Source organism: Macrobrachium nipponense, chromosome 19, assembly GCF_015104395.2.
Source record: "Macrobrachium nipponense isolate FS-2020 chromosome 19, ASM1510439v2, whole genome shotgun sequence".
NCBI lineage: Eukaryota > Metazoa > Arthropoda > Malacostraca > Decapoda > Palaemonidae > Macrobrachium > Macrobrachium nipponense.
The window spans coordinates 16,936,790-16,946,789 of record NC_061088.1 but is presented as its reverse complement, the minus strand read 5'-3'; the positions used below and the strand labels follow the sequence as shown (position 1 = coordinate 16,946,789).

The 10,000-nt window shown below is 37.8% G+C and overlaps 1 protein-coding gene across 1 annotated transcript in view; it reads right to left on the bottom strand.

Moving 5' to 3' along the window:
* Positions 1-5,539, bottom strand: part of LOC135214257 (sex peptide receptor-like) — an 86,753-nt gene extending 81,214 nt beyond the window's left edge. Inside the window, exon 1 of the mRNA XM_064248350.1 lies at positions 2,763-5,539. Within this exon, the coding sequence (XP_064104420.1) occupies positions 3,379-4,635 (1,257 nt within the window). The 5' untranslated portion in view covers positions 4,636-5,539 and the 3' untranslated portion in view covers positions 2,763-3,378. The remainder of the gene's footprint in view (positions 1-2,762) is intronic.
* Positions 5,540-10,000: the final 4,461 nt, after the last annotated feature.

The window sequence follows — 10,000 nt, the reverse complement described above, 5'->3', positions numbered from 1 at the left end:
TCTCTCTCTCTCTCTCTCTCTCTCTCCTTCTCCGGTCTCTCCTCTTTTTCTTCTTGGCTCTATAGGGAGTTTGGTGGCACTTAGCGATTTTTGTCTTTTCTCTTATCGGAGCTCTTTCTTACATGACGTGTACAAATTCTTGCCTTCTCTTATTTTCCTGTTTATTTTTCCCCTGCGGAGTGTGAAGCTGTGATTCTTCTTTATTGAATGTCTGCTCTCTCTCTCTCTCTCTCTCTCTCTCTCTCTCTCTCTCTCTCGTGTCGTGTCTCTTTGTCATTTTGAAAAAGTAATAGTCTCTCTCTCTCTCTCTCTCTGCTCTCTCCTCTCCTCTCTGTCTCTCCATCGTTGTCATTGCTTGTCAATTTTGAAAAGTTTCTCTCTCTCTCTCTCTCTCTCTCTCTCTCTCTCTCTCTCTCTCTCTCTCTCGTGTCATCTTTGTCATTTTGAAAAAGTAATAGTTTCTCTCTCTCTCTCTCTCTCTCTCTCTCTCTCTCTCTCTCTCTAATTATGATAATAGAATTCTTTTCCCAAAACATTAAAGTGGGAGAGCAACTGGTAAATCAATACTCATTTGCCTTCTCATTTCTGATTACGTTTCAGTAATGGAATTAGATCTTGCATTTTATGTTTCAGACGCTTCCTTTTATGTTATAGATGTAACTTTATTGATTGAAAAGTTGGAAAACGGTCTTTATAGTTTCTGAATAAATTAATTTGCGCACGGCTGCATCATAAAATGAAAGTATTTCTAGTTTATTTTATTACCGAATGCCAGGGAACAATTATAAATTCTTTATAAATATTGTGAAAAGCTAATAGCAATGCAATTACTGTCATGGCATTGTAGATTATATAGTATAATATATATATATATATATATATATATATATATATATATACTATATATATATATGCTTGTGTGTGTGTGTGAGAGAGAGACTTATCCACCCCATCGACATTTTAAATGTTAATTTCCGATTCGGGGTCTAAGTTATTTCTGTATCTTTACCATGCAGAAGATATTCGAGAAATATGCTTAAATATCACTTAATATATTTAACATTGATGTTGGAAATATGGACTTTTTCATTATATTCCAAAATATATCACTAGTTCTCTGTATAAAAAGTCTTCAACTTCATATGCTTGGAAATATTAAATTCATTTTTCATGCGTTTTTTTCCTACTAATGAAAAATATATGCATTACAGTTTCCAAGAATCTTACTGGTCGTTAAAAAATAATTTCATTTCCTCACAAAGGAAGCCTTTGAATAATTCACAAAAATCTGTATGAAAATTTTTACGTCTCAAATACCGATTTTACAGTGAAGGAAACTACGTCGAATTAGATTTTCTCGTGTTTTTCTTTCAGAAAGAAAAATATATGATAAAGTTTTATGCTCCCTTCACATGGTTTTCTTGCTTCTGGTTTTATTTGGTTGGTGAAGGAAATATATAGTTACAATTAGTAAAGGAAATATATAGTTACAAAACGTTTTACTACTGACTCTCGTGTTTTTCTTTTAAGCATCCTTCACAGGTTTTTTTCCTTCGGAACCTTGCGAATTTTATTTCTTTTAGTTAGTGAAGAAAATATGTTTTATGCTTCCTTCACAAGTTTTTTTCCTTCGAAGCCTTTCTAATTTTATTTCATTTAATTAGTGAAGAAAATATGTTTTATGCTTCCAAGTCTTTCGAGTTTTATTTAGTTAGTGGAGAAACTATATATTTTTTAAAAACCGTTTCTACAGGTTTCCGTATTTTGCTCGTAGTAAAAATATTAAAAATATGCATGATTTCATAACTTCTATTGTGAGATTATTTTTTTTATTCTGTTAACTCGCTTGGTATGTTTCCACAGAACAGAATATCCAGTACGAAAAAAAAAATGTTAAACAATGACAGAATATATCATGTATGACAAATTTTCCATAACATTTTATCCTCTCGTTTAATATTTTAGTTTTCAAATATTTTCTCATAGTCAATAATGGCATTTTGGAAAAGTTGGCAAAGCTGACACTTGAGGATTTCTGTATTCGTATTATATGAAAGAGGTTAGTACTCGAGTAAAGGTAATGATTTATATCTCTGTGACGAAATGAATAGGGAGTTATAAAAGCGACGTCAGTAGAAATCAGGAATATACGTGAAATGAAAACACTTACTGATATCTCGATGAAATTTATATATCACATTTGAACTGACCAAAACTTGAACAATTATATTCAGAATATATTTGTCCTCCAATTTGTGATTTTTTCAAGTTTGAAAAGTCGATGATATATAAGTATATATATATATATATATATATATATATATATATATATATATATATATATATATATATATATATATATGTATATATATATAATATATATATATATATATATATATATATATATATATGTGTGTGTGTGTGTGTGTGTATAAACATTCCTGTGTACTCCTTTTAAATGCTTGTGAGCATTTAAAGCATGCAAGCATACACAAATATATGGAATTTTCGTATATCTCATACAGTTACTTATTACAGACAGATTCATACATACACATCGTCTATGCATTGTTGTCATTTTGCTTTATATTAGTTTTTTCTGATCATGAAGGATGTTAGTAGGTCAAAGAAGAGGTTGTCCTATACGTGAACTATTATGAAGGATGTTAGTAGGTAAAAGAAGAGATTGTCCTAGACGTGAACTATGACATTTGTCTTGTTATTCTTAGAGAGGGCATACGTGAAGCAAAAGGAATTCTCACCATTAATTTGAGGAAGTCCACGGCGGAGACCTTTCATTGCAGGTTATGGCGTTGAGTAGGAGGAGAGAAAGTGAGAAAATGCGCGTCCTTACAACACAGTCTCGTTGATGACTGTTATGGCCTGATCCTCGCTCGTCGAGGAGGATTCGGGGGAACAGTTCTCTAAGGATTCGGAACTTTTGAAATGCACCCTCAACGCCCCAGGGGCAGGACTCTTTCGACCGTCCGCTTTGTGGCCATCCTGGAGGTTGGCAACGTCCTTGTGGTTTTCCTTATCACCTATGGAGTTCTGCGATATCACTGTGCTGCCCGTGAGGCAGCTGCTCTCGGGTGTTTCCAGAAGGCAAAGCCCGATTTCCGTGGTGCTGAGGACCAGGTTCTCTCCCCCCACCACCTTCCTGACGGGCACCACCTCCTCCTCTTCGAACTCCTGCAGCGACGGCGACTCGGAAGGGGCTGGGTTAAAAATGCTGGAGACTGTTGTTCGGGTCCCGTTGTGGAGGCCACTCTGGGCATCTGAGGTCTGAGAAATAGGCTGCTGCTGGCCAGTGGAAGGGTGTCCGTGCTTATTTTGACCCTTTTTGAGAACGCACCCTTCCGCTGGCCCAGCCCTGCCTCAGACAACCGTCTCCGACGTGTAGGTCCGAGGGGGCCCGTTGAGCATGGAGTAACGCGTGGAGTCGTCCCTGCTGATTTGCCTGCCCCTGACGAAGAGGTCCCTGAAGGTCTCCCGAAACTGGCGCGACATCCCGCAGTAGATGGCGAAGTTGATGGGGTATGAGAAGATGATGAACGAGTTCGATATGATGAAGAAACACGACACCATGAAATAGGAGTCTGGGGAGAAGATGGTGACGAGACCTATGCTATTGATAATGTGAAGGGCTGTGATAATTGCCAGGGGTATTTCCGTGACCAGAAAGACGGACACGACGGCGATCAGCATGAGCGTCGTGCAGTTGGCATCACAGAGCTTGTTGCATTCCTTCTTGGAATTCTTATCTTTCAGAAGCGTTTCTCTTCTCTTCTGGGCCTCTCGCAGGGCTCTGTACAGAAGTACGTTCAAGACCACCAAGACCGTGCAGGGGCCGAGATGCACGAAAATCACGCGGAACATGAAGAACGTGACGAAGTAAACGTCTTGCGTGATGAGGTCCACCCAGGACCTTATGTTTTCACTGCACACCAGGACACACTGGCCCTCCCACTCGATCTTCATGGGCCCATATTCCGTGTCGAAGAACCTAGGCAGTAAGTGAATGGTGGCTAATACGAAGATTAAGGCAATGGCTCTGATCACACGGGGCAAGGTGCACCAGACCCTCGCAACAGGTGCATGGCAAACGTAGATGTACCTCTGCACGGCCAGTGCCACTGTGAGCCAGATGGAAGCTGTGTGGAAGAGGTTGGGGATGTGGTCGTGGAAGAAATTCCAGGCATAGCAGGCCGCCGGTGGGTACAGCGGCTTGGCGTGGTTGTTCAGGGTGTACATGTAGAAGAACATGGGTTCGGGGAACACCACAGTCAGCAAGTCTGAGAGCGCCATGGCCATGAGGACGGCGTTCGTGGGTGACCTCATGTGCCTCTGCCACAGCACTGCCACTATGAGCGTGTTCGCGATGGTCGTGATGATGAGCAGGAAGGGCATGGCATACCCATACAAGGGCATGGCCAGCTCCAAGGGGTACTGCTCGCTGACGTTAATGTAACGGTGGAAACTGGAGACGTTGGAATTGCCGCTGCCCTGGGAGACATTGTTGCCGCACAGGTCCAGGTAAACGAGGCCATCGTCTCGCGTGATGTTGTCGTCTAGGGTCGTGAAACTGTCGTCTAAGTTGGCGAAAGCTTCGTCTAGGTTCGTGTCGTTGTCCATGGTGCGTTCGGGCTTCTTTCGGGGTGGTCAGACATGCGAAGGCGTAGGAATGATGGGGGACCGTTTCGCTCTCACAGGTCGGGAATGGAAAGGGGCACTCACATGTCTGGGGCTGAGATGAGTAAGAATGCATTCCTCTCCTTCACTCCGACTTCACTCTCACTCTCACTCATCGTCGTCGGTGTCGTATTGAGTTCATTAATGGTTTCGAATTTATTCGGGCAGTTTCATGGGTGAACGGGGGAAAAAAAGGGCTCCTCGTGCGACGCTAATTCCTGCCAGTTTTCCCGTCTTGGATTCTCTGTAACCTTATAATCTGCTTAGTGAAGAAGAGTCGTCATTCCTTTTCTAATTCCATAACATTGGCACGGACGTGTGGGCATCGGTAACTTTCGGCTATCTACCATTTTTGTCTTGAGCAAATTGTTCAAAGTTTTTGATGATGATTACCATATTATTTTTATCATTAACTGCTCCAGTTATATGAGGGAGTAAAGCTCGATAAGGAACGTTTCATCATTGGAAAAAAATATATAAGTCAGGAAAGACAACACTGAAGAAAAATGTTTTTTATATGTATATATATCGATGACGAAGTTCTTATAACGCGGATGAAAAAGACACAGAAATATCACTTTGTAACCTTGGTTATTCAAACAGCACCAAATATTGATTCAGTAAAAAAAAAAAAAAAAAATGAAAATGCGGAGCATCGTCAACTCATGAATGCAACAAGTTCCGTGGCGAATCGATTCTCCAGAAATCATACGAAACTTTGGGAAAGTTTTTGCGAGTGAACCAGAGAGAGGAAGGCCCTCGGCAGGAGCTGTCACGTGCGTGACGGCAGAGCTCTGCGAAAGAGCTGCTTACTCACCGGGCCCCGACGGCAGACTGACTGCGGTCGACACTGAGAAAAGTTCTCTCGGGGCCTGTCCGCCATCCAAACACAGAGGAGCACCGCTGTGCCAGATTCGGTAATATAGTTTTTGCGCCTGTGTCGATTTTTAACACCACCATGTGTGCGTTATTCGACTCATACATTCTTTTACCCAAAAAACCGCTTCTTCCTTTAGCGTAGGGTGGCCCCCCGGGGGGGCAATTAGACAAGACACTGCCTTGATGCCAGTACTTTTATGTATTGGCAGTCTTAAGTCTGCTTCGGTGAAAAGAGGCGTTCAATGAATGATTTCAAAGCAAGATTCGCTCACTAGATGGTAGCGTGGTTTTTTTATAGCTTTAGCTACGTAATTGCATCCCAAATTACGAAGAATTTCCTATTTCTATTTCTTTATATTATTATCGATATAGTGATGGAATTAATACCTGCTTTACAATAATAATAATAATAATAATAATAGATACTGCTACTGCTATGACTATTGCATTATTATTACTGTTGAGAAATTCTCAGTCTCGTGAAGAACAAAGTGTTAAAAAATCCACAATTATATATTGAAATATATTTCTATGTAAAAAAATCAGACTTTTGAACATCTGAACGGTGTTCCTCATCAGTGTTCGAAAGTCTTTATTATTACATAGAAATATATTTTAGTATTTAATTGTGGATTTCTTGTACATTATTATTATTATTATTATTATTATTATTATATTATTTATTATTATTATTATTATTAACACAAATCATAAGGAGAATTGAAAGAATTTTGTATAAAATCAATTCTGTGAATTCTGCCATTATTATTATTATTATTATTATTATTATTATTATATTATTATTATGTGATCAAGCAATCTAATTTTAAAAAATTGCCGTCGCGGTAGGACATCGTACGCGAAAATTTATCAGATAATAAGTGAATAGATGAATGAATGAAAATATAAATGAAATCAATAGGTTCGTCACTATATAGGACGACATCCTACGAATAATCGTACGATTCCTGGTCACACAATAGGTGCCAGTTACACACGAAAAACGCGCTAATGGATTCAGCAGATTAACCAGTGTTTGTGCAAATGATTCTCATTTGCACCTGTCTCGATTCCTCTCGTCTTGTTTGTCAGCTTGTTTGTTTTCGTGTGCATGATCGATGGGAGAGAGAGAGAGAGAGAGAGGAGAGAGAGAGAGAGGAGAGAGAGAGAGAGAGGAGGGTGGAGAGGAGCTGCATTTTAGATACGTTATAGAGAACTAAGCTCGCATTGTGAAAAGTGTCTGGTTTACGCTTATATATATATATATATATATATATATATATATATATATATATATATATATATATATATATAATGTATATTATAGTATATGTATGTATATTATTATATATGTATATATATATATATATATATATATATATACATATATATATAAAACAGACATTTTTATATTGGTTCCATGAGAGAAGCAAAACAGTGTTGTTTTTTGTTTTTCGTGTCCGCGTCAGTTTTTTTGATTGATTGAGAAGAGAGGAGAGAGAGAGAGAGAGAGACGAGAGAGAGAGAGAGAGAGACACCTTAACCGCATTGTCCTGTGGTTGTTGCTCGGAGTCGAGACATGCTACGTCATATATGGAATTTAGCCTCCTGTATTTGGTATTTGGTTAACATAGCTGCGGAATATGCAGTGTGAGGTCTGTTGCATTACGTGCCTGCATACGATATGAAGATGTATAGTGCTTTTTTATCAATTAATAGAAAAAAGACAAAAAGGAAACGTGCTTTGTTCAATATCTGTTGCCCGTATTAGGCGATATTATATATATATATATATATATATATATATCTATATATATATATATATATATATATATATTTATATATATATATATATATATATATATATGTGTGTGTGTGTGTGTGTGTGTGTGTGTGTGTGTGTGTATGTATGTGCATATATATATTATATATATATATATATATATATATATATATATATATATATATATATGTATATATATATATATATATATATATATATATATATATATATATATATATATATATATATATATATATATATATATATATATATATACCATTAAGATTCTTTCCATAGAGAAAAACCGCACCCAGTGCTAATTTTAGTTCCTGAATCATCGATGAACCCTTTGCTCAGTAAACTTCCATATCAGCAGCTTCACAACACACGCGCACACACACACACACACACACACACACACACACACACTTCAACTGGGATGTGTGACCTGATGCTTTACAAAGAGGCGGCATTGTGCAAATGTTTGTAGTCCATCCATGAAAATAGAATCGCGCTACCCGTGTAGTTTCTGTTTGTTTCCCCTCTCTTATTCTTTATTTGTTCCATTTGTTCAACTCTCCACTTATGGATAAGAACTGGCACTCCATCCTCGTCCCGCGCGGACTCGCTCTCGTTGTTCCCGTTATGTATTTATTTCTGTATTTTCTTTTGTTTGGCTGGAATTACTCTCGGCCTTTGTCCGTTAGTGTTTCAGTACTTCCGCTTCATCGTTACACAAGGTGTCATCACTGCTTCCCTGATTATATGCTGTATTTCATTCTTTTCTGTCTTGCATTCTCATTACCTTTCCATCCATGCACAACGTGGAATCTTAATCTTAGTGTGTGTGTATTTTTTATTTGACGTCATTTGTTTACCTTTAATTGCGTCCGTAATATATTAGCTTCAACACTCCTTGCTTTGTATTGTATTAATTTTATTTTAAGTGTCTAAAAATCATGATGTCAGCTCAACAGATTTGTTTTCTCTCCTTTGTGTATCTTAATTTATCAGCAATGATGTTCCTTACACATAGACCAATTACTTATGTGCCTTTTCTATTTGTTATTTTGTTTTTTCGAATACAGTATATTTAAAAAAAATATTTTTTTTTTATAAAATATCAAATATTTTTTCCAGTCCTATTGTCCTTCCTTTTACGAGCATATTGTTTCATATTTTTAATCTTTTTTTGACGTTTTTGCTCAAGCCTTCCATCGATATAAGTCATTGATTCTGGACTCTGTTTCTGTTCATATCGACAATGGAATTGCACTTCTGCATCCTTTCCTTTTATTTTCCATTTTCATTCTTAATTACTTTCTTGTTTTTATTACGTCTCTACAGTCATAAAAAAAAACACGTATAAACACTTATGTTCGACGCTTCTCTGCCGTACTTTGTTCTTTCTTCTGCTGGGTAGTATGTCTGCCATCATACGCTGACTAAAAATGTATTCCCTAAATATAAAAATCAGCGGTTTTTATTCTTTCATGTTCCTAGGTTATATTTGACCTATTTACCTAGCTCTTGCTCAAATTTACTGTCGACGCTTTCATCAGAACCCCAGTTAGCACTGTATAATCTTCCAATAGTAGATTCACATCAACCGTGCATTTGACGTCTAGGCCAGTCCCTTACGACGCTCCTGATTGGCTGTTGATAATCCAATCACAGGGCTGGAAACTCTCAGTCTCTCTCTCGAGTTCACATGGGTAGGATGTATGTTCCATCTCTCCTGAGGGATACGTCTTTCAAAAGTATCCCTCAGGAGAAGTGGAACATAGATCCTGCCTATGTGAACTCTCGAGAGAGACCGAGAGTTTCCAGCCCCGTGATTTGCTTATCAACAGCCAATGCACGTTTGATGTGAATCTACTATAGTCATTACTCATTTTCTCATCTTCCAACGTTGCAACTACGTCATCTGTGCTCTCTCTAGATTCTTACAGTACTCCATCCATAAATTCATTATACATCTGTGGATATATAACACAGCCTTGCATTAGATCTACTTTTACACCAAACCAGGCATTCTCCCAGCTACACGTTTTAATATGTTCATCGATTATTTATACATCCATTTAGAGTGCATTCAGTTTTTTTTCTCTCTCTGAGCTTTCCAACTTAATACAAAATTCTTCTTGCTTAAACCCAAGCTGCTCTTCTAATAGCAGTCCTGTCGTATATTTCATTTTCTAAATAAAAATTGTATCATATACCTTCTCCGGTATGGGCAGTAACATTATGCACCTGTAATTCCAACAGTCGCCTCCTCGTTTATCTGTATAAAGGGGAAGAATCCTTCTTTCACCCATTCATCTGGAACGATTCTCTCATCCGAACGTATCTTACAACCAGCTGTCATGTTTAGTCATAACATCAGTTACTGTAACGTCCTCAACGCACTTCTAAAAACATTCTCAAACCTTACACTAGCCTCTCCCACATTCAGCTCTATCTCCCGGTTATCCTCCACATTCAAGAAAATTGAATTCACTCCAGACAGCATCTCTCCATTGGGAGTTTTTTTTTTTTTTTTTTTTTTTTTTTTTTTTTTTTTTTTTTTTTTTAAATCGAGAAATCTATTATTCTCAGTCACTTTTATCCCTACATTTACTTCCCTCCTGAAGAACTTTATTTTCG